This window comes from Haliotis rubra, unplaced genomic scaffold (genome assembly GCF_003918875.1).
Source record: "Haliotis rubra isolate DU_JTF1 unplaced genomic scaffold, ASM391887v1 Scf306, whole genome shotgun sequence".
Lineage (NCBI taxonomy): Eukaryota > Metazoa > Mollusca > Gastropoda > Lepetellida > Haliotidae > Haliotis > Haliotis rubra.
The window spans coordinates 766,638-793,129 of NW_025766976.1; the positions used below are offsets into that span (position 1 = coordinate 766,638).

Genomic DNA, 26,492 nt, shown 5'->3' on the forward strand with positions numbered 1-26,492 from the left:
TTATACATTTTATGTATAATTATTATCATAATAATATATTATATTAAGCGTCAGTCAAGATGGTAAGCATTGATACGAATATCATCTCAGTGTTCTCAACTATAAGCTTGCAATGTTTCGGCGAGTGTTTCCAGTTCAGGAACGTGTTGATAAAATTTACAATTTTTGACAGTTTTGAAATGTATATTATTATTGTCTGGAAGTTTATGTTATTATGTATATAAATCTCGCAAAGCATCCTCCCAGTAACGCAGCATATCGACTGTTGGTGTATATTCCATTCATCTGATGTGTTTGACACGTGGTTGTTGGCTTGCTCGCCTTCAACTACGGTGTTTAATATGTGCATGAAGACAGCTGGCGGGTATCTTTTTCACAGGCAGCATCTGCCACACTACGGATTCTCTCTCAAAACATTCTCCCGCATCAGTCGGAGGAAATGATAATGAAAAAATAACACACACGCTGTTGGTTGTTTAACGCCGCACGAATTCTCCCTCAAAACATTCTCCCGCATCAGTCGGAGGAAATGATGATGAAATAATAACACACATGTACAGACGCCGTTCAGGACTAGTTGTTTGGTTGGTTGGTTGTTTTACGCCACACTCAGCAATATTCCAGCTATATAACGGCGGTCTGTATATAATCTAGTCTGGACCAGATAATCCAGTGATCAACAGCATGAGCATCGATCTACGTAATTGGGATACGATGACACGTGTCAAAACCATGTTAGCGAGCCTGACCACCTGATCCCGTTAGTCGCTTCTTACGACAAGCATAGGTTACTGAAGATCAATTCTAACCTGGATCTTCATGGGTCCGTTCAGGACTGACAATCCTTGGGAAGATCCGCGTTAGAATTGGTTCTCAGCAACCTATACTTGTAAGAGTGGACTAACGGACCGAGCACATGGTCAGGCTCGCAGACTTGGTTGACACATGTCATCGTATCCCAATTGCGTATACCAGTGTTGATAATGTCAGTCAATGGACTGTCTGGTCCAAGGTCGATTATTTACAGACCGACATATACGTGTCATATAGTTTAAATATGTTTGCTCTAAACAATAGTGAGTGAGTATGGTTTTAAGCAGTTTTCCAGCAATATCACGGCATGGGCACCATGATTGGGCTTCACAAATTGTATCCATGTGGGGAATCGAATCCGGCTCTTCAACGGACGCTTACTATCTCATGCACCGTCCCGCTCTAAACAATAAACATCAGGCCAGACAAAAGTGATATTGTTTTAGAGTGTGAGTGAGTTTAGTTTTACGCTGTACTCAACAATATTCTAGTTATATGGCGACGGCCTGTAAATAAACCAGACAATCCAGTGATCAACAGCATGAACACCGATCTACGCAATCGTAATACTATGACATGTGTCAACCAAGTCGGCGAGCCTGTTATTGTTTTAGAGATACTCTAGTTTAACTTACCCAAAATACACACACGCACGCACACACTCACCCATCCCGCCCTCTCTCTCTCACACACACACACACACACACAGAGACAGAGAGAGAGAGAGAGAGAGAGAGAGAGAGAGAGAGAGAGAGAGAGGGAGAGAGAGATTGGCATGTAACCTCGCTCCAAGGCTGTCCTGAACAATGTGTTGAACAATATATATATATATATAGACTTGTGTAATTCTAGTTGTCATGTTGATGTTGAAGTTAATCCTTATTAATCTTTAGAGCATTTACAAAACCGCAAAGAAAGGACACTCTCAAATAAACCGTAATTTAATTTAGATTTATAACAACTATTACATCATTAATTCTGTGACGATGATGTGTATATGACCTGAACTCGTTCAAGTGACTTCCCTCAATTTTAGTTTGAATGATTTGCCCTATGACTGTCGTAAATGCTTTAACATATACGCTTACAGTAACTGCGCCACTAAGATCGCATTGTGTAAGGCTAGACGCGTGACTTCATCATTTGACGGACGTGACGGGGGTCAAACGGCCGAGTAACTCTTGCCGTATGGGTGACGCCATTAAATTTGATGAATGTGTAATGAAAATGTCAGTGGAGATGCAGCATAGTTTACTCGTATGGATTCCGGGTTAGACCTAGGGCGTTGGGGTAGCCTGGTGGTTAAAGCGTTCGCTCGTCACGCCGAAGACCTGGGTTCGATTCCCCACATGGGTACAATGTGTGAAGCCCGTTTCTGGTGTTCCCCGCCGTGATATTTGCTGGAATATTGCTAAAAGCGGTGTAAAACTATACACACTCACTCGGCAGGTTAGAATTGGTCCCCAGCAACCCTAAACCTATAAGTGACACTGAATGGATCGGGTGGTGAATGTTGGTGACACGATAGATGGTATTGCATCGCACCGTAATAGCTAGAGTTGATGCTCATAATTTCGTGGTCTGGACAAGTTAATTGTTTACAGCGCTCTCCTACTGAAATATTGCGGCACGTAAATAAATAGCGAAAACAAACCTAAAGTAGTGAGGTCTACGATAGTGGATGTGATAGGTGGGTGCCAAATTCAGAGGAAAATATTCTTATTTGACTGACACACGTACACGTAAAGGACTTTTTTAAAACAAACAAACGAGAAAACAAACCCCACCTTACGTAATAATTAAACGTTTAATATGCTTTTTAATGCGTATGATGTAATTTGTACATAAACGGTTATTGACTCTTTGTGATCAGTCATAACGAAAAGAAGTTGTAGTTTTAATAATCGGATGACCAACTCTTCAATAAATTCTCGAGTTGTTTAATTATTCTTTCGGGGGGTCTAGTGTAATGAAAAATGGATGGGCTGTTTATTAGAGTGGACCTGCACTTAGGAAACGAGAATAGAATGTTTTAACCTTTCATGTTGTTATTTTGTTTGTCGGGAATCAATCTATATTTCCACTACAGTTACACTACAATGTCGAGTGCGGTTTCTATCCCAATCGGAATGCCATAGCGATTTTACCCGTGGACACATCGATCATTCGTCATAGCTGGCGCTCACAAAATTTCCTAGCGGAAACCTGAAATGTCACTTGGTGAGTAACGCCCCCTGTATATATTGTGCTACTTTCTAGACAACATAATAGATTGAGTAAAGAGCTTGTGGTGAAATATGGTGATAATTCATTATTCAATGTGCCAATAGGAAGGACTTTGGTTACCTAATTTCAGTTAGCAAAGCAAACGGATACATGTCTAACTAGGATACGCTAAGGTTGATTTATCGGTAGCATGAATATATGTAGCTTATTGATACACGATTTCCCTTGCTACTCTCTCTGTATCGATGAAAAGTAGGACTGATCCGAGCTTCTTGTCTACTATTTCTGTGTCTGAGGGTCCCGAAGAAACCTTTGCATTCATTTCAATGTAAAAGTAGTTTGTACATGTATTTTTTAACTGTCAAATATTAGTGATGAATTATATTAGGTTTATAGGGACATAGTGATTCTCGCATGAACGAACGAAAAATTGATTTTAATGATTGTCATTACAACTGCATGTCAACTAGTAGAATAACAGTATTTTATTTTACTAAACTATTACAAAATATTTCCGTTTTCTTTATTATTTTCCTACAAAGAATAAAACTTTAAATAACTCTCCTACGGACGGAGTAATTCCCTATAAAAGCAAAAAACAACAACACAAAGTTAAAATATAAATGATCAAGTATAATTTAGTTCGGACTTCGAATAGATATATATCCATGAGTGAAAATATGAGCTTTGTGCATCATTTATCATGGTATAAAAATGCTATTTTACCTTATATATATTTAGAGAATAAGACTTAGCAGTAGGTATGGCACTGAAGTTCGTACCTCCGCATCAACCGTACAATGCATGGAAAAGAATCGTGAAACCATGTGTCCAACAGAGTACTGTCAACATTTATTATAATGAGCTGTGTGGAAAATACAGTTTGACCTACTTGCTTGGTCGTCGGCAGCTTTTTCTTTCATTCATGAATGTCGGTGGTTCTATTAACATAATCTAGCTAGTGAACGAGGCCAACATATGACTCACTCCACGTTCGGAATGACAGCGACAGAGAGTGACAATTAGCCGTGATGTAATTTGTCGGAGTGAGAAACTGCTGCATGCTAAAATATGGCAGCTACTTGGCGTCTGCTTTGATTCGGAGGAAGTGCAAGTCTGCTGATGATGAAGATGATATCGCAGGAGGAATGCCGAGTTGCGAGATAAGACTTGACAGCTGATTGCAACTGCAGTATTCATACATATCTCCAAGCATAATGGAGAAGGGGTAGGTGCCTTTGTTTATGAATCTTCAATAAGTCGTCAATCGTCTTTGTGTCATGCAGTGGCTCTCGCTATATTGACGGGGTTGTTTACAGTTGTGATTGTCAAGGGACCTTATTATTACTTGTTTACGTGTTAGGTTTTGATATGAAACGCCTCGATATGAAAATAATCGGTGTTGAAATATTCACTGAATTGTGAGATTTAGTATGAAACCAGATACTGCAGTTGATCCCAACCCTCAAATACTCATCAGTTTTACGAGAAGGTCAGGTTTCTTCTGAGCCCATTGAGTCGATTGACATCACAGAACACTAGCATATATGGTAATAATGACACTGAAAATGCATGTGTAACAGGATACCTTTCCGCCAACATCGATCAATCACAGTCTTGATTCTGGAGTGTAAGAAGTTTGCAGTAGTGCCCAATGCTTATCTTAATGTTAGATTGCTAATGGATCCATGTTTTTATAATGTATGACTCCATGAGCTGGATTGTGTCCTGTCTAAAGTTGATTGTAGCTCATGCTGTCACTCGCTGATTGTTGGGTAGAGACCTTACTTTCTGGTTACTATGATGTAACTGGAATAGTGCTTACTCACACATAAACAACATTCAATCATTTACTCAATGAAAAACATTCAAATTGCTGTCACCATGGCAACTTGCACAGATTTGTTTTGATGTGGTGGTGTTACAGTCATAATAACAGGAAACTACACAAGGTTGTTTTTAGAGTTAAATTGTCATTGGAATTGTGATGTGAAAAAGAACAGGTTTGGCATACAAACTGTACACAGTGGCTGTTACTGTTAGACTGGTGGTGCTCAGAAGAGGAAGGTTATAGTTTTATAGATTCACCGTCAACAGTTCATGGTCCACTGACCTCCTGTCCCATTGTTCTCTGAACCACAAGACAGGCCTGCAGTGTTTTTACTTGTCAAAGTCCACAAAATGAGGGTTGGGTAGTTCAAACATGTCACTTAGTCTATAAAATAACATTTCTATGTGCTCATTTTAGAACAAAGTCAACATTTATTTCCATTAATGGTGTATATAACATATCATCATTGTATTTATAGTAGTTTTAGAGCAAACTGTCCACATTAGGGGTTCCTGTGCTCCATATCTAAGAGATCAAACAAGGGCCATAACTCTGATATCATGGTAATACAAAATCTCCAGTGATGTTTGTCATTCAATATATTTGTTGATGATTTTGCCATGTCCACACAGATCATGATGCTACAGCATTGTTGTCTAGATTTCAATGTATGTCCTTGAAAACAGTTATGGTGAGACAGATTATGAATACAGGCCTGGTTTTACCTTGCCTGTTGTAGGGGACCAAAGGACCTCCAGTTTTCTATTTCCAGGTTAACTTACTGAGTAATTTGATTTTGAGGGTCCTGTAAAGTTTTTATACTGTATGCTAGGACTGCATGGTATTGCTGGTATACTGGTATATTGCAATACGCCCTTTAAACGATACGTATTGCAATGTTTTTTTTCAGAACCGGTACATTGTGTAATAAAATATGTATATGAAGTTTTGTGATTATCTCTATGGTTTAAGTTAAAATCTACACAGACTTTCATTCACACCGAAGTTTTCCATTGTGATTAATTGACAAAACAGCATACTTTACAAACAATGTATTTTATGGAAATGAAAATACAATCCCTCAAAATCAAATCAACATCCGGGAATTTCTTTTATCACAACCATGAAATTTATTTTTATGGATTTTGTATGTAGAAAATATAGGCTCTGCATGTACAATCGATATCACTCACTGTCAAACACTTTGGCTCCAATATATCGCAATACGTATCGGAATACGGGTACCAGAATCGCAAAATATTGCAAAACAATTTATGTGCCAATACACAGCCCTACTGTAGGCGATACGTTAAGATGTAATAATACATGTATATTTCTTGTCAAGAATTTGGTACAATGACTGTTATTGAGTGTGGGACATGCCGCATATTCCATAAATCTCTATTCTAGTCATTATGCATACTTGACACACATTTTGTATCACGTAAAACCCCACATGAAAGCAAATTTGGACTAAAGAATTGAAGTTGATCTTTTCAGCAGTACCTAACCACATAAAATATATTTATCATGATCTGAGCAGTAGAAATCTTTATTTAGGAGGCAGATAGTCATCAAGCAAATGAGTAAGTTCTGCACATATTGTACAGGAATATAGATAGATAGAGGCTACTGGATCGTAAACTCAGCAGTGCACCATCTGTATTGCCAATGTAATTAAGACGATCACATTTCCCTCCATGAATTCCTCTTCAGTCATGACATTGATCATCACTCGTTTCATATTTCAGTCAGAACAGCATTTCAGCTGAATGTACCATAGCATGGTTACCCAAACTATATAGTTGTATTCCTTAAAAAAGTTGGGGTTCATGAAATGTAAATGTTGATACAAAGCATAGAAGAGATTAGTGTTTACAACACTTATTTAGTCTGTGAAACTTAACACCAAAATACAACTATTCGTAGTCTCCATGTGGGTAGGCTGTCATTCCCGATTTTGAGACTTTCAAGGAAGATTAATTAATCTATATGGAACAATGGCTTCTGTTGATGTTATTGATTCTGCTTATTGTACAGTTGTGGTATACTTGATTTCATTCATTATTTGTGCATGAACTAGCAATCCTGTGTCTGCATCGTGCAGAACATGTATCGGCTATTGTCATAGTGGAAACAGATGCCAATACATTTAATAGTTCAAGTTCTGTGATCAGCTGAGCATGGAATAGGTACCAACAAAATTAAATGTTGGAGATCCACCTCTTCCAGGGTGTCCAAGGTGAACAACATGAATACAGGATCGATTGATGCAAAACAAGGCTCTACAAAATCACTCTCAAACAGCAGATCAAATCTCTGCAAACTTTCATCAGGCTACTGGAGTATGAGTTACGAGTCAGATGATGAGAAGTTGTTTCCTGTTTCCAAATGCAAAGCACCTGACTCTGTATTGCAGTTAAAATGATTTAGTAAGGAAGTTGAATTATGTGACAGCATTCATTTGCAAAATATGTCTGTCCATAGAAATTAGAATTGATCTTCAGGAACGATCTGCTCATAGTGAGAGGTGACTAAAGGGATGGGGTGGTGGGGCTTGCTGACTTGATTGAACCATAGAATGTCATCATGTCCCAACTGCATTGATTGATACTTATGATGTTTATCGCTGGATTGTCTGATCTGCCTCAATTATTTATTTAGACCACCTTCATAGAGCTGGAGAGCATCTGCCCGGGAGATCGGAAGGTCAGGGGTTCGATCCCCAGTCGCGTCATATCAAAAAACGTTAAAATATGGTACTTGTTGGTCCCTGCCTGGCGCTCGGCATTAATGGGTACAACAAGGACTGGTTGGCTCGGAGTCAGTATAATTTGTCTGAGTGGGGTATTCATGCTTCACTGCGGCGTGGTATCTCAGTGTTCTAGCACTATTAAACCAGTTTAAGTCTGGGCTAGTACAAGCAGCCACTCATACACATACACATGCACGTCGTCATATGAGCGAAATATTCTCAAGTACGACGTAAAACCCAATTTCACCTCACCTCACCTCATAGAGCTGGAAAATTGTGGAGTGAGGCATTAAACAACGAACAAACTGCATTGTCAGAATTTCTTGTGACACCATATTTGTGGTCGATATAATCATGATAAATATTATTGAAAGGGGGCGTTATAATCAGAATAACCATAAGCCCCATTTTCTGTTTCATATATTGTCGAAAAATATCGAATGATGAAGATCCAGTTTAGAATTGATCTTCAGCTGTCCATGCTTGAGGCCACTTGGGTGGTCAATCTAACTGACTTGGTTGATACATGTCATCGTGTCCCAATTGTGTTGATCAATACTCATGATGTCAATTACTGGATCGTCTGACATGCCGTGATTATTTACAGACCGCTGTCATGTAGCTGGAATATTGAGAGTGTGTGCCAGGGGCTGCACCCTGTGGGATTTTGTGTGTGTGTGTGTGCCAGTTGAAAATTTGTGCTTCATCATGTTCATTCGATTAAGTTTTTCACATCCAGTTAGCCCATGAAATGGCACAAGATCTAGAAACACTTTATTCAATTCTTTAAATTCGTTTAATATGTTTTCATAGTTTAAGAATTATCTCGTCGGTGTCATAACTTTTGTCATCTTCATTGTCATCATCATCATCATTATGCTCACTGCTGACTAGTCTTGGGAATTGTTGAAATCTAAGAATTGATGATTCATTCATTAAAACCGTTCAATCATCGAAAAAAATTGGTTTGCGCCATTTAACTCATTTTCCTGTTATGGTTGTTAATGCACATAAAAATACACAAAGAACATGTAGTTATTCTACTTTGCAAATTTCACATCCAACTTAATCTCTAAACGACAACTAATATGTTAGGAACATGAACTTCATGGAGTCTTTAAGATAAATTCAGTCATGACTTGGAACGAACTTGTAGTGCTTAAGAAATGTAAATTTAACGACACAGACAAAAACAACCTTGTGAAAAATATTGTTAATGCAAACAAGTGTTCAAAAATTGTTTGTGTTTGATTATGAGAAAACATGATCCATTGCTTGGCCGTTTAGTCACTGCGGTAAATCTTCGAGTTCAATCGATTGCAACTCCACTGTCACTGACACTATTTTCACTTCACAACTGACATGATACCTGTAATTGCTATATCTAGAGTGTCAAGTAATATGTTTTTGACATTGTGCATGTGTATATTTACATCAGTGCCGATGGCATGGTAAAATCGTAATGGCTCATCAGTTAAAATAAGTTCCTGATGAATCATATGTTTTCTAACACTGAAATATTTCAGCTTATCTTGTGACCATGTTTAATACATGAAGTAAGTGATAAATCAGGAATTTATCTAGTCCTGCTCAGAGGTCGATGTTTAGCCCCAAATATGCAGTATACAAAAATAGACACACTGGAATTACAAATTTCCTAGTTCATGTTATATAGCAGTAGCCTTTGTTGTGGTCTTGTTTTAAATTGCAGTTGACATGTATTTCAGGAACCAATCTGAGCTAAAAAAGGGACAAAAATAAAATCCAGATTGCCTGCCAAGGGCAATTACAATGTAGCTGATTAGTTTGGAATGCCGAATACATCCCTGTTAATGTATTTTTTCACAAATGAACTAACACAGTTATGAACATGTGAAAAGGCTTAATATATATGACTCACAAAATATACTTGAGAATTCAGAAGTTACCAAGCTTATTATCAGTCGGAATAAATAGGACAGTGGAAACTTTACATTATGTTATAACTGCTTATTATCTGGGTCATGGTGAAGTGACATTCTCTGAATGGATGAATGGATATATAGTTGGGAGCTTTCTTCAGTGCTTCAAGTGGTGTATTCCCATACTGCCCACAGTTCCAAACTGCCTACAGGTTAAAAAACATGATATGGTCCAGTGATCAGGAAGTGAATACACCAATCTGACCTGTTCTACCCCTGCTAAAATGAACTTGACTAGTTAGCTGGTTAATTCTATGGTGTCTTCCCACTCTGCCTACAGAAGTTTAAAAATATGACAAGTGTTGTTTGGTAGGACATCTTTATTCATTCGGGGAATTCTCAGACTTTACATGGAGACATGGATTTATCATGAAAAACTGATAGGTTTTACAGTCTTTCAGAGAAGACTCAAAACATACTATACACAGAAGTAGATGCACAGATATATACTAATATGATCCCCCTAATTATCCCTTACTCCAAACGAAGCACCCTTCATTGATACTCGGGCTGTTCCATTATTCTACAGGGTAAAAAATCTTTTCCCACGCTGCCTACAATGTTTTTGTTGGCAGTTAGGGATGTAGGCAGTTTGGAACTGTAGGCAGTATGGGACCTAACCCCTTCAAGTTGGACCAAACATGAATCCCCAAGCCCACACGTAAACATCTCTATGGTGTCCTGTGGTACACTCGAAACTGAGTACATGTCTATCTCTGCATTAAACATGTTGAAGGATATGAATATATTCAGATTATAATAATTATCATGATTAATGTATAGTTTTGTGTTACTATGGTTACCTAATGTCTTTTGACATGAACAGAATTTGGAAGTCCTTCATCACAATCAGTGTCATGCGTTATCTATATACCTAACTAAGTAACTTGTTTGTGTGAGTGTTATTGACATGAACATTGGATTGATGTGAAAACTACAACATGTGCAGTGTTTATTGTTATGGTTATCAAATGGTTTTGTGGCATATAACCTGTTCATGTGGAATATTGTATAAAATTACAACTTGGTATTGAGGTATGGGGTTGAAACTCTATTTGTCATGTTTGCATTTACAATGCTGGCTACATATTTCTACATGTAATTCACATCCGAATATCAACTCTATTCACTGCATGTATACATTATATTGATTGTGTTTTGATAGCTGTGGCGTATCAGCATTGATCACGGTTCACTATTGCTTCGATTCGGTTCGATGTTCGATTCATACCTTCGATTCGATTATTTTCGATTCGATTATCAAATCTAAGAAATTTTGCATAAATATATGAAAAATTTGATCCAAACTGTAATCAACCACTGTGTAAATGATTACACAACACTTTTAACTTCAACACATTTATTAAACACTTAAGTAGTGAGTCTGTAGCCCCTCAACATCAAAACAAGCTTCAAGTAACTGAAAGAACTTTGCAATTGCAAGAAAAATGTTCATTGTTGATTGTTCAGACAGTTCAACTTCACTGCTGGACCAGATCAGCAGGGATGATAATGTTTTTGGACAGAAATACCAACATGTTGACATTATCACTACTCAAAGAAGCCCTCTGGGCAGTAACAACATCCCCTGCTGTTGAGAGAAAACTCTCTCACTGGCAACACTTGTGGCAGGTGTGCTGAGGCATTGTTTGGCATACTTGGATAGCAAAGGATACTTCCCTTCTCTGACCCTCCACCAACTCAAGGGATCAGAGTCAAGATTGGCAACTTCATCCCTCTTTATACATTTGAAGTTCCAGTTCTGTTCTCTCATAGACACTCTTACCTTCCTCCACATGGGTGACAAACACATCCCCAAAGAGATCTGATAGAGCACAACTTTCTTCTACTTCTCTTTTATTTTGGAAGGTGGTTCCTGCAGAACATCATCATCAGCAGCTTGGTCATCTGCTGCAGCAGTAGATGTTGATGGAGTTGGTTCTGTGGGAATGCTGGGAGTCTGGGTTCAGTACCATCAGTGGGCTCAGCTGGCTCAGTCTTCACCTTAACCTAAAGCACATAAACTTATTTTAACTGATTGTGTTTTGTTAATTTATCACATTATATAAATTTTCATGATATGACAGCCACAGATAGATTTAGACTTTTAAGTGGAAGGATTCAATCAACTGCACAGAAATTGACAGAATGGAATAGTTTAACTTTTAACTTATCATTTGTGGACTACTGGGCTATTGCCTATTTGTTAAAGTTTTATTTCATTTAATTTTATATTTATATTTATATTTCATTTTATATTTATATCCATATTTCATTTTATATTTTATATTTTATATTTATAAAAATATTTATATTTTATTTATATTTTATTGTATGTATTGCTTTTAAATGCTTTTAATAAATGTTTGATGTAGAATATTTACTGACAGCTTTCTGTCCAATTGAGTGATAGACCTCATGCCTCTTGTGCTTGTAAGGTAAGGCAGAGCCTTAAATCTGGGGTCAAGGGCTGACGCATGTAGCAAGAACTTCAAACACATCCTCCTTGCAATATCTAAAAACAAACATTGGGACAATGTTTTAATAATAAGTTACATAATGTGATAATATGATATTATTCAATATTCATATGAAATATTTCAAATAATGTCAGTTCAATGTTGAACAAAGAAATTATACATGAAACTACCATTACAATAAATTCAGTAAATTTGTCAAATATTTCAAATCTCAAAAACCAAATTCAATCATTGCTAAATGATGATGAATTATAGACAGTTTCGAGTTTTGTCACATTTAGTAATTTAGAAAAAATTCATACCTTGGCTGAAGGTCATTGCTGATAGTTGATTTTAATTCTGACACCAGGTCACTGTCTTCTGGTTTGACTTGCAATTGTTTGAGCAGCATCTCCTTCAGGGGATGTATGAGAGAAACTGTAGGGTTTTTCTGGCTGCACATCAAAGTGGTGACTGTTTTCAATGGTTTCAGAACCTGGATAATTTTCTATTTTTGTAATGTCATCATCATTCAGAGTCACAAGATCTTTGACATTCCTTCTAATGTCTATGAGGGTGGCAAAGACAGCAGCTTGCTGTTCCAAATATCTTTGTAACATATCGTCACGCTGAGTTCCATCGCATGGGGAACATCACCTATAAGTTTTAGAGTTTTCAAGTCAAGTTTTTGCTGCATTACAGTAAGTTTGCTTGTTGCAGATGTGCTCTTGTGAAAAAGTTTACCACCCTTCTCACTCTCCCCAAAGTCTCTACTTGGTTGACTTTCAACCCACGCTGAGTGGCCAGATTAATTGTATGTATGGAAGCAGCCAATGTGTGGTTCCAAACCAGCTTCTTTGACAGCTTTAACAATATTACTAAGCGTTGTCTGTGGTGATAGCAGGACTTCATTTTCTTGAAAGCTCCCATGCATCAATAGTCAATGACAAACTTTCAGCTAAGTTTTCTGCCGTGGCGAGGATTCACTGAATTTCTTACGTTTCTAGAGTGTAATTTTGATTGTCCAATCTCTGTCAATAAAATGCGCCCGTTACTGCAACATAGTTTTCGGTCGCCTTTGACGTCCATGCATCAGTTGTAATGGATAGTGTTTCAGCTTCTTTCAGGTGTTTTTAACTCCTCATGACTACGTTTTTCATTATTGCTGGCAGTACTGTGTTGAGAGTAATGCGGCGTAGCGAATGTAATGTGTATCTGGGCTCAAGCATGTGAATCATATTTTTTAAATCCCTCATTCTGAACAGTTGAGAATGGCCTCATGTCACAAGCTAAGTATCCCCGATAGCTAGAAATAGCACCGGAATGACAAGCAGTCAATTTTACCTGTCTCATGACCTCAGTAAGTTTCATTTGCCCAGAATTTGTATTCGTTAGCCGTTTTGGTTCGCTTTTTGGGTCAGAGTTTCTTCGAAGTTTTGGTCATATCGAAGTCCGCGGTTTTCGTTTTAAATGGTTTGACAGGTTAGTTGTATTGCCTGATTTGTATGTAATATCTACGTAACATACACGACAAGTTGCCTTATCTTTTGAATCTTTCCGAAATCCAAAATGTTGCCATACCTTTGATTTTAAGTGGCATGCCGCATCTGACAGCACCACCGTCGTCTGCCATGCTTTCTCCGGTGACCAAGATAATTAATTCAACGAAGGGAGAGATGCACGACTATAAAGATCGTAACAATAGCCAATGAGATTACATGGTAGTGCCTAAATAGTATTTTGCCATGCAAAATTGGATTTCATAATAGGTGATACTAGGTTTTGAGGAGATATCACTAACATTAGACCTAATCACTATGCATTGCAAACATTTTTGGCATTCAGTTACTGTGACGTCACAAGCAAATGACATCACTTTGATGTGACATCACTATGATGGTTGTTTTACGCCACACTCAGCAATATTCCAGCTATATGGTGGCGGTCTGTAAATAATTGACTCTGGACCAGACAAGCCAGTCATCAACAACATGAGCATCAATCTACGTAATTGGGATACAAAGACATGTATCATGTGTATCAACCCAGTCAGTGAGCCTGACCACCCCAGATCTAGATAACTTTTTGGGTCACTGAGTTATGTACTCGCTTGTGTTCATCTCAATTGGGTATCCTAATTTTCCTTTGAGTAACCAAATAATTTGTACTCACCTCACTCAAACTCAATTGGGTATTTTGCCATTTTCCATTAATTTTATAAATATAATAAAGTTTAAATGTTAGAGTTTGTTATTTATATTTTATCTGTATTATGAGAAACTGCAAGTTGTCAAGTTCATTTCCTGAAATAGAACCTCGCAGTATACCTCAGTTATTTTATCTACCCCGGGTACACAAGCTAAGATTGACATTTTTGAGTGTACGCATGTAAGATCACATTTATTGGGTATTTACAAAAATTCAAGCGTACTTGTACGCAATAGACTTAATAGTATTTGGGTTTTCACATAAATATTTGCGTAATTTACCTCTGCCACCCGATCCCGTGAGTTGCCTCTTTCAATTGGCATGGGTTACTGAAGACCATTCTAACCCGGATCTTCATGGTTCGCACCACTATTGGCAGCTTGTTAACTGTTCTTTTTACATTCAAAAGACATGTTATAACTGTGTACATGCTGAAAAAGAATAATTTTGATGATATTGTATTTGACATGTTTATCACCCAGGGCACTTAGCTAATTAAAATCCAAAAGCGGCACATGTTAGGATACCTCAGTAAAGGCGGACGCTAATTAGAAGAGGTTTATAATAATACAGAACATTCAGTCAACAGGTATCGTTACCCATCGCAAACACCAACATGCTTCTGGGATAGAATATGTCCTCATCACCCCATTGCTTGTTGCAAAAGGCCACTACTAAACTGGGCAGCCTGTTCATGTTTTGGGAAGGGAGAGCAGTGGGTGCTACTGCTACATAATCCTAATGGAGGGTGCTTATTAAGGAAGGTGTGCTAAATATGTCAAATATGGTAAATAGAATTCATGCATCAACACAAGTTTTCTGTTTAATTTTTTACTGAATTCCATTGTGATATTTTTGCCTCTTAATCAGCTCATTTGTCATTGTTGAGCATGTTAAATTTGATCTGTGGTAAGTATGGTATTTACAAATAACTTTGCAGTGCTAGGAGTGATAGTCTTGCATTAAGTAAGATCACTTTGAAAAGATAAGGAAATCATCACTGATGTGTGATACCATTTCTGTGATTACAGGAAAGTAAAGAAGATCAAGTTCGGCACAGACACATATCATGGCTCTTCGTACGAAGACGTGCCTCTGGTGCAGCTGGAGGAGCTGGAAGAGGAACAGTTTGCAAGCTACTCTGGACCAGACAAGGGGCTTGCATTCGTGGATGACAAGGATGAGAACAGTAGGGTCTAGCCTTATGTACCATTCCTCAAATAACCAACCCCAGTTGGAACCATACATTCATTGCCAAAAGCATTTGACTTGACTAACCCAAACTTAATTTTGTAAATGTCCTGTTAAATTATAACCCTTGGCTGTCATATAAGCTACCGGTAAGCTTTTTAGACTTGGTCTGCTACTTAAGCACTAGTCCAAAGCGTTAGTCTAGTGAAGTTATGTTCATGCAAGTAAGCTCTGCTAGTAATAGTCCACATGATCTATAATAACACTAAAATCTATTGAAATCGCAGGCTATTTTTTAGCATAGATGATACATTGAGAGAAGGTTTACCAGGCTTTGAAAAAGGATACTCCATTTTATGTTCATGCTGGCTTGATCATTGTCTTGTCTGGGAGATATTGGTATTTTTATTCTAAATAAATATATGTAACATAAAACTGAAATACTGCGAATGGGATGATAAATTTCAACTCACTTGCCCGAAATGAAAATGGAATAGTTTCGTATTGTCTTCAAACAAATTAGAAAATAGTCAAAGTGTTAAGATGACTGTTTTCAGTAATTAGTGATATTTAGATATGCTTTTTCATACTGTTCGTGCTGTCATTATTACAATAGGCTTATGTTATTTTGACCATATGATTTCTATAATGTGTACAAATAACATTGATACATTATGCGTTTATTTTTTCGTCATTCTCTAACAATTAAATGTTTTAATAAAGCATTCTTTTTCTTCTTAATTTGCAAAATAATTTTCCTTTCAAAATACACTTAGCAGTATATTGGAGACAGTTGTATCACAGTTACTTCTTTTAGTAACAGGTGCATGTGTAATTTCAGATGGCAATGAGAAGAAAGTCGCTGGCTGCTTGTCTTGGAACAAGAAGGAACAGCAGGCATATGGCATCTGTATATCCTTATATGAGCAGCATCCAATCAATTTCAAGATGTCAGGTAGGTCCGTACTCTGGCTACCAGAGGACTAGGGAAGAGAATGATGTTTGGCGATGAAATCTTCAGGTTTCAAGCAGACCTTTAATGACTGAACAGTTCTGAACCACACAATGTGGTCAATGCCTCACGGTCCATGCTATTGGGGTTTGGGGGCGCTGGAGTAGCCTACGGTTTAAAGCGTTTGCCCGTCACACAGAAGACCGGAGTTCGTTTCCCCACATAGGTATAATGTGTGAAGCCCATTTCTGGTGTCCCATGTCGTGATATTGCTGGAATATTGCTAAAGTCGGTGTAAGACCATACTCTCTCACTATTGGGGTTTGAAGACTGCCTGATGACAGGTCACATGTTGTCATTTCCCAGTTCTCATTTCACTCGGCCTTTTACTAACAATAAAAGGGATGGTTGTGAATGCTTATATTTCATATGTAACAAGTATCAACTGACCAGTCAAGTTTTAAGTGAACAGGTTTAGACAATAAAATCCATCCAATCCATAATTTGACAAAAATTGTTGTAAAGTTGTTTGGGTGATGCATCCATCTTTACTCTCATCTCACACAAGCAGACTTGTGTCTATGTCAAACCCAGTTTAGAGTTTGGCTTCATGTTCAGATTGTTAATAAAGTAGGTGAAGGATATTTGATTTCTGTGAAAAGTACACTGAAAAATTAAGATGAAATTATATGTCAAATCCTTCATAATGAGTATGGGGCGGTGGTGTAGCCTAGTGGTTAAATCATTCACTTGTCATGCTGAAGGCCTGTGTTCGATTCCCCACATGAGTCACACACTCCACTCCACTCCACTCCACTCCACTCCACTCCACTCCACTCCACTCCACTCCACTCCACTCACTCACCACTCACTCCTCACTCACTCACCACTCACTCACTCACTCACTCTCACTCTCACTCACCACTCACTCACTCACTCACTCTCTCACTCTCCTCTCTCACTCACTCACTCACTCACTCACTCACTCACTCACTCACTCACATACATAATGAGTATCAGCTAATCAATTGATCTAACAGTTTTAGACTCCATAGGGCACCCTGTATCGTACCCTGTACCATTACAACTATATTTGAAGAGAAAACTATGAGTCCTAACAAATCTTTTCTGGTCTAATATTAGCAAGCTTGTGTCTGTTTCAGTTTCCTGTTCAATGTATGCTGTACCAGTTAGAGGAATACGAAAGCTTCATTGTTTAGGTATGAAAATATTAAGATGCACCATCTTTCTGTGATCATTATCTCTCAAATGTGTCTTTATGCAGGTGACCCGGTAGCTGATGCCTTTGCGATCTGTGCCAGGAAGAACAACACTATCCTGCTGATTGCTGATGGTGTCAACTGGGGGGAAAAGTCCAGGCTGGCTGCTCGCTGTGCTCTCTATGGCAGCATGAACTTCATCAACAAGAGGATATTTGAGGATAAGAAACCACCCTTGTCAACACAGGTTAGTCTTAATTGTTTACATTGTCCTGTGGAATGTTATCAGGCTTTTACCTTGTCTTGAGTGACTTGTTTCAAAGCATGGGCAGAGGTACAGATAAGCTGCGAATCTGCGTAAATTACGCAAATATTTATGTGAAAACTTAATTCCCATTGAGTTCTTTGCGTACAAGTACCCTTGAGGTTTTGTAAAGGCTCAATAAATTTGATCTTACATGCATGCATACAAAAATGTCAAATCTTAGCTTGCGTACCTGTAGATAGATAAAACAACTGGGGTATATTGAGAGGTTCTATTTCAACACATGAACTTGAAATATAAATAACAAACACGTAAACCGACATTTAAACTTTATTATATTTTCACAGTTAATGGAAAATGGCAAAATACCAAATTGAGTTCAAGTGAGGTGGGTACAATTTGTTAGGTTACTCAAAGGAAAATTAGGATACCCAAATGAGATGAACACAAGCGAGTACATAACTCAATGACCCAAAAAGCTATCTGTAGCTCCCTGGTGGGTTTCCATCAGTAATATGGGATGTGTTTATCCCAAGAGACAGGTAATGTTTTCAGCTTGATGTGGGTTCTGCAGAAGCTTTTAACAGGAAAGCATTATTAGCTTTCCCATACGGTAAAGTGCCCCAGTAAAAATGGATTGGGTGTCAGTCTTGGTGACAATGTCATTGTATCCTGGTGGACGTGGATTGTTGCTCACAATTTCAATCACTGGATTGCCTGGTCCTTATTTAATGATATAGGCTATCATATAGCTGGGAAAGTGTTAAATGTAGTACTCAACTAGAAACAAAAATAGAAAAAGGTTCTTTAGCTGGTCTTATGAACTTAAACCATCTTTCTTTCTTCCATATAATGACTAGAGGTACCTTTCTCAATATCATTCTATATTTTCGTTCTTGCCAATGTCATAGGGGCTTGTAACGCTAAAAACTGCCATCAAGGTATGTACTGTCACTGACGGGGTCTTAGTACTATATAGAAGGACTTTTATATAGTACTAAGACCCCGTCAATGACAGTACATACCTTGATCGCAGTTTTTAGCGTTACAAGCCCCTGTGGCCAATGTCACTTACTTGGGTATGACACCTGAATCTTTTGTGTGCTATCATCAGTCGAGCACGTAATACCTTCTCTTGTATATATGTAATGTGGAAATTATTTTTAAAATGATGTTGACACCTTTGCACTTTCATGTCAACATGTCAGCTGTCAACTGACAGTCATGTCAAGTGTCATTAGATTCAGTAAACTAGAACACTTTATGGCATCATTTGGCTTTTATATGTGAATTATGTATTTGTGCATTTTGAAAAAAAAAATTAAAATATGCAGTTGTGCATTGGCACATACATAACCAATGTATCCATGAATGCAATGTAATGTTTCTTTCACAGGATGTTCTCCAGTTGTTGCGACGTTCGTTCAATGAAGCTCATCGTATCATTCTGGAGAAGGAAGGAGGTCTCACAACGATGTGTGCGTGTATGATTTGCCCTGTAGCCAACTCTGATGAACATGCTGTGTGCTGTGTGAACGTTGGAGATAGTTTTGGATTTGTTTTCAGTCATAACAACGGCATACGTGAAGTGACGATAGGATCACATGACGTTTCTTCTGAGCGTGACATCCGTGATGCGGGAGGAGCCTTGGGTCCAGTGGATGGCAAAAACCCAGAACTGCATAATTTGACTTATTCTCTGACCTTTTGTCGTGCAGGAGATGTTGTGTTCCTCACCACTGACGGGATCTCAGACAATTTTGACCCGGTTGTGACTAAGATTGCGCTTCCTCGTAGATCAAATGATGACAACTTTAATAACATGTCCCCTGATTCTCCACACGCTGCAATGCATGCTAAACCCGAGATGGAACCCAGAGAGAGACACATATACTCAATGAAGGAGATGGAGCGTGTGGTTCATGAGTATGAACTCATCACAGAGGAGAACTGCTCTGCACAGGAGCTGTGTGGAGCTATGGTGCAACATGTCCTCATGCTAACTGATGGGAAACGTAAGATTCTTGAGAACCCTGCGCTATATGCTCGAAGGAAAATGACTTCCACAGAGCGAAAAAGACGTGATTCTGAGATAGTTGAGAAAATGTCCAAAGCTCCTGGGAAGTTAGATCATGCATCCATAGTTGCTATAGAAGTTGGTGCTTTTGATCCAGTGGATGAAGAGAATGAGGAGAATGTGTTCCCTGTTGATAATACAACTACCTCTGACTGTAACCCTGTCATAGCAGGCCCTCAGACTCTCCCTCTGCCCAGCCCCACACATGCAACCTCACCTCTCTCACCAACATCACCAAACTCAAAAAAATCCGGACCAAAGAAGTTTTTTGCTAAGCTGAAGAATATCCCATCTCCAACTCTTCCTTCTCCAAGTCGTTCCACCCCATCCTCCCTCCAAATCTCCCCCAGGAAGTCCCGGCATCGATGGGGACGTTCACGGCATGAATCTGAATCTGGAGTGCCCACCTCCCCAACTGTTCCCCAATCTCCAACCATACCTGAATCTCCACTAGAGGCAGAATATGACCCTGCTAGACACTTGTGCTCCCCGAAGACTAAGAACAAAGGAAAAGAGTACCAAAGAAGCTTATCGTGTGAGTCTGCTCTGTAGGCCAATGGTGACTTTGTGATCTCTACCACTCGGTAAACGTGATACGTAGATTTGTATCTAATGTTTCTCTAGGTATTATTCACAAACTGTACAAAAGATGTTTTGAAATATACTTTGGAGTCCTAGTTAAATAATGTTTGTGTGTTATGATAAGTTATGGAGGTAGATTAAGCTGGAAAACAGAATGATGAGGAACTGGTTGAAGCAGTGACTGGTAACCATATTTACAATGACTGAACCAGTGTTACTGTTCATGTCATGAAATTTTATGAAGTAAGATAAATTATCTTATCAGATTTTTTGTTTGGCACATGGTTATTACCGAAAGTTGCACTGAATGCAAGTAGGTTTCATTTCCTTAAATTGAGCCCTGAATTTTAATCCAGAGAGTGAACATCATGAAAGCCCATTCTCCTCATTTTATACAGAACTTGATGGCAAATTTTTTTCCCCCAATCCAAGTAGTCTACTGTTGTGTATTTGATCATTATACCTTACAAGGAAACAGTGGTACTCCAGTGGCATTGTTTTAATGGCTACCCTAAAAGGTTATGTGTTTCTTACCTCGGTACTAGGAGTTATTGTTACTACTATGATTAGTAAGGTATTTTAAAACATTTGGGTTAACAATCTTTTTCTTACTAATATCTTACTGGTTGCTGGTCCTTTACTTTTGAAAGTGTCAAAACTGCTGTTGAAAGTCCTAATCATGATGATATTCTACTCCAAAGAGTTAAAGGACCAACCAATTCTTTTACACTACTGTACACTACTCTACACTACTCTAACTCGGTAATATGAAAGAATTGAGTGGTTTTTAACTTGTTCTGATTACTGATGTTATTGACGAAGACAGGAATGATTCTGAAATTCCATGATCACACCAACTGTATCTGTCTAGTGTCTATATACTGCAGTTTTTGTATAGATTGTGATTATTTTATATAAGCTGATAGTGAAGGAATGTCATATGTTAAAGTGATAGGATATTGATGTTGTGGTTAGTTGTAGTGAAGTGATGAAAACAAATCTGTAAAATGGAGACAACCAAAGAAAACTGGTTATTTTATATGTGCCAGTGTATAACATGGTTCTATGGAGAAGAAAAATGTAAAGTAATTCTTTATTGGTGATGAAACCAAACCAGTCTCAGTAAAATCAGATCTTACTGCTCTAAGTCACTACACAAATATCTGTGGACATAACATCGCAGGTCACATCAGAATGGCTTTTCCACCCAATCACCATGATCAAGAGTGTTGCTATCTCGATAGCAAAAGTAAAAGTCCAACTGTGTTTTCTCATTATGCAGCCTCAAAAAGGTATATATTAGGAATAATGATTGAAGCATCATCTCTCGCTTCAATGGGATAAAATATTATGGAATTATTTTCCATAGTCTGTTAAAGTACTGCCATACAATCTTGACAAGCTTTTACACTTGCAGGATATTCTAATATACGGTTTTCAAACTTTGAATTGAGAGCTTGATTAAAATATTTGTCAAAAAGTTGTCCAGAATGGAAGTGTCTATTTTTAAATGTAGAGCTTGAGATGGCTGTTTTCTGATTTGCCAATATCAGCTGACATAAGGTGTAATGGAATATCTTCGGGTCTTTGTGTAGTTATAGCAAGCACTTGATCTGATTTTCATGAGATTTGGAAGCAAAGTGAATAGTGTTTAATGTGTGAGTTGTTTATAACATAAGTAATGTATTTACTATTAACACTTTATGAAATGTTATCAAATAAATTGCATACTTCTTGGAAAAGCAGCATGTTAAACATTTACTGCTGAGGTCTTACAGACAAAATAAAAAGACATGCAACAAATACTTGCATCACATGATTGTAATGTGTATAGCATAACTCAGGAAGACTATTTGGGTACCTGGGCCACAAGATTTGTAATGCTAGGTAACAAAGCAAATAAACTGAGACAATTTGTGATTTGTTCAGCTTCAATCATGTAAAGTTTGTGCTTACGAGAACTGGCAGGGTTGGTAGTTTTGCTAAATACTTTAATCTATAGTATTTATATATTTTAAATATTTTGCCAACATATGAATAGACTATTTATCTATAAGAAAATATAATTTCCCTATGTTTGGATGAAGATTTTGAAAATATGCATGTTTATTTATCTCAATATGCTGTGACATTCAACTGATGACGTCATACAGTGTTGAGAGGTCACACACCAAGGTTACCATGCAGTGACGTCATTGTATAAAGAATATGGCAGGGCTACTTTCATTCACTTCTGTCATAAGCAGTATAACATGATGAAAAGAAATGTAATTCAATTTTTTTTTATTCAGAACCTCATATATTTGACTATTTTAGCTTGTGATTCTTGGCTTAAAATGGTGATATTTTGATTTTGTATATCCTTAGCTTGAAGCAAACACCAGTATATTGGTGCTGTTCTGTATAACAAGTCTTATGATTACTATTTCTGTTAATGACATCACAATGTCAGTATTGGCAAACAACAAGAGAGGTAAGATGAAACCTCAGTTTCCAGTATGTAGTTTGTATACAGTATGTACAGGTCTATTATAGAAAAGTTACTAAAGTGAGTTCAAAGACACAGAACTCTGCATGCTGTTTGTCTTTTATCCAAACTAAAATATTGACTAGCAAAAATATTGGATTATTGGATTTTGAGAACTAAAACTTCGCTGGTTGAGTACAATATAACAACAGATGGGTTTTATATCGTCATTTTCTTAATACAACCCAGTGTGGTAAAAGAATAGCATGCATATTTCTTTGTTTTTTCTTTGTTTGGTTCGACTGAGCTAATGCCACCCTCACGTGTGATATCCTTAACCAATCTTCAAGAGTAACGGCATGTACAGTAGCTACGACTCTGATTCTGTAAGAGGTAATATTGTTGATGTTATTTATTTCACTGAAATGTATTTTAATATGTAATTTTATGCATTTTTTTCATTATCTGAATTTTACTGATTTAATGAGTCAGGAACAGTATTATTTATCTGTTAGTGTTGTTGTTGTTGCATGTGGTTCACAAATTTCTCTATTACATCTTTTAGTAACCATAGAAACAGGGTTGATGTGAATTATTTATGTTGATATATCTCTGTACCTATGCATGTAGGGCTTTCTGTAGAATACCCATTTTGTGTTTAAAGACTTGATAATGACACATTAACTTGATGATTAAGAATCTCATGGGGTTTGAGATCTGTCATGAAAAGGAGGTTTAACAAACTACTGAAAGGGCATTAAAACTGATATACATTGCAATATACTTGAATATATTACCCCTTAATTATTAAGGGGTTATGATAAGTAATGTTTAATTTTTGAAGTGCTACATAAGTTGACTTCTCATTAGGGGGTTATGGTTCATGCACACAGAAACTAATTTTATTTAACATATTCTTCCATTAAGTCTTCTATAACTTTTCAAGCAGGTTTAGTTTGTCTGGTTTGTTATATGATGGTAGCAAAAGCACAGTAGTCAGTATTCATAATATGGTAATCATTTATGCAACCTCTTTGGTACAATGGATTGATATTATTTGAACAGAGATTAAGCACCTCCCATGACCTGCCTATTTAGTACCATCATAGCAAGCTTATGTAAGACTCACATCATATTTAACTCCCATTTACTTAACTCAAATTGGAATTTCATACCTCAAAGATATCCTTGCATGTATGGATAGATGTGTTTTGTTATGTCATAACAAGAACAACAAAGGAAAGGTGTGTTTAATCAGTTGGAATTTCTTATTTATTATTATTTAGGTTTGTTTATCAGTGTAGTGTATGTGTATTATGTAGCAAGGGTTAAACATTATGTAGTGCCATTTTCAGTAAATAAGATCTGTGCGTGTTCATGGATAGTCACCAATTTGGGTTCCCACTGACATAATACTTTACAAATAACTTCAAAATATGTCAACAATATTTCAAGCACAGACTACATATTTGTGACATTAATTAAGTCAGCAGCATTTGATGAAAGATAGACAGATATCAGTATTTCTGCATGCAAGTGATCAGCAGATAATGACGATATTTAGTTTATGATCTCAATTACTGAACCAGATGAGTTTGACCTCTTCGATTCTTTTGACATATAGTATTTGACATAAGTGTAAATGTATTACTGCACGTCTTGTATTGAAACCTTAAAACCAATTCAACAGGAGGAAATTAGTCATTCACTAATTTCAGTTAATTCGTACATGCTAGTATATTCATCATGTATAATACATACATACCACAGACTAGAGGCTACAGACAGACAGACTGTCATTGAGTTTGATATGACTCAGTTTGTTATGGAATGACCTTTGGTTCCAGGTGAACAGAAATTATATGTAGACCACTTAAGGCTGAAGCTGCCCAGTAAATCCCCTATTTCAAAGGTTGTGCTAAGTAGCAACAGTTCGAGTAGAAAGACCTCATCTGTGTTAGAATAATAGTTAAGATTTCTATGTTGAATGGCACACGTGGGCATATGGCGCAACGTGAAAAGTAGGTTTGTGGTTGTGAATTAGACGGCTAAAACACGTAAATATGTGCTAGAAAACTTTGACCCCCGTGAATCACCAAATTGTCAGATCTAAAGCTTGAAGCCTATTTCTGGGTTCATACAAATAGGACATTGTAAGGTTCCTAACAGGGTTGGGGAAGTTGCCGTCGTCAATGCTGCAGTGTATGTAAAATAACCAAATCTCCAAAGACAATCACGTTTCCTATGCAAAACCTATCATTTCGGTTCGGCTGTGTACGTTGCAAGTTGTTTGTCGTAAGCAAATAAGTTTGTCCTGTGTAATATTTTTATTTACAATTTCTTCTGTATTTTTCTATTTGACATGGTATCCTTTTATATCTATTTATAGTTTGATCACGTGCGCATCAACTATTTTGCATGGACAGTTGTCTCGAGTTAAATGATCAGCTTGTAGCAGTACGTCTAAAACATTGCTTCATCGTCTTCAGCGGCTGCTGTGACGTCATCACATCCGGGTAACATTTGGTTATCACCATTTATTTTCTGCAGTGGAGTTTTGACCCCGAGTGGTGTTCCAACGTAGTTTTTAAAAGTTTCCGTGCTGTGGCAGACCCTTGAAGCGAAGCTATGACTTAAAAAATATACTGGTTACATGCATTGCGAACGTGGAGCGGGTCCGAGTTGAATATATTGAAGTCGACAGGCGGCTGATGCATTAGAAACAAGGCTGTCATGAAGTCCTGATAACTCGAATCTCCGAATTTTCAACCGTTGTATTTATCCTGTGACAGTAGCTGGTAAATGTATGTGCAAAGACCGGTTACAACAAACTGTTGGTTTTGAAGATAATATACAATCATTCCATTTCATAGCCAATAAAATTGTTACTGATTATTGTCGTGTTTTTTTTACTTTGAGTTTATTTTGCGATCGTGGAAAGAAGATTTACATGTTATCAGGGAGGGGAATGTTGAGTTTTACGTCACTACTCTCTCTCTCTCTCTCTCTGATAAAGATACCGCGGCCGAGGTAATCCACATCATACTTAGTGAGGGACAAAAGTCCCAGATATCCACGACTCTGGTAAGACCTTTGGCCATGGTTCGATGCTTTGACAGACACAGAGTCATTGTCAAGAGGAATCGCGGATTCCAGCTCATGGCACAACTTCAGAACATGTCCATATTTCTTATACGCCGGACTGTAATATTCTGCAATTGGAATACGATGACATGCACCAACAAAGTCACCGAGCCTAAACACCCGATGCCGTTGGTCTTCTCAAACGACAAGCCTTGGTTAAAGAACACCAATTTTAACCCGGATCTTTACGGGTCTATGTCCATATAATAACCTTTACTGATAATGTGTTGATAATCACAACTGCAAAATTCAACATTGCCAATAGGTCGATCTGCTCCGCAAACTACAAAGCCAATACCACATTCAGTTCGCAACCTACTTGTGTAATTATTCAAATATAT

At 37.6% G+C, this 26,492-nt stretch overlaps 1 protein-coding gene and 1 long non-coding RNA gene across 2 annotated transcripts; one reads left to right on the top strand and one right to left on the bottom strand.

Moving 5' to 3' along the window:
- Positions 1 to 3,936: 3,936 nt before the first annotated feature.
- LOC124282900 (PP2C-like domain-containing protein CG9801) lies at positions 3,937 to 25,902 on the top strand. Its single transcript, XM_046718941.1, has 5 exons — positions 3,937 to 4,267; positions 15,285 to 15,442; positions 16,286 to 16,399; positions 17,682 to 17,863; positions 19,278 to 25,902. Exons 1-5 carry the CDS (start codon positions 4,257 to 4,259, stop codon positions 20,508 to 20,510), a joined length of 1,698 nt encoding a protein of 565 aa, XP_046574897.1. The 5' UTR covers positions 3,937 to 4,256; the 3' UTR covers positions 20,511 to 25,902.
- LOC124282902 lies at positions 17,952 to 21,960 on the bottom strand. The gene is made up of 3 exons (XR_006900278.1): positions 21,950 to 21,960; positions 19,063 to 19,069; positions 17,952 to 18,169 (listed from the first exon to the last, which is right to left on the bottom strand). It is a non-coding gene; the product is annotated as an uncharacterized LOC124282902 (long non-coding RNA).
- Positions 25,903 to 26,492: the final 590 nt, after the last annotated feature.

What these genes read in the sequence shown, in the direction of transcription:
- LOC124282900 (XM_046718941.1), top strand. An exon ending in GGATGACAAGGATGAGAACA is followed by an intron (nt 15,443 to 16,285) that starts GTAGGGTCTAGC and finishes GTGTAATTTCAG; the next exon opens with ATGGCAATGAGAAGAAAGTC. An exon ending in AATCAATTTCAAGATGTCAG is followed by an intron (nt 16,400 to 17,681) that starts GTAGGTCCGTAC and finishes GTCTTTATGCAG; the next exon opens with GTGACCCGGTAGCTGATGCC.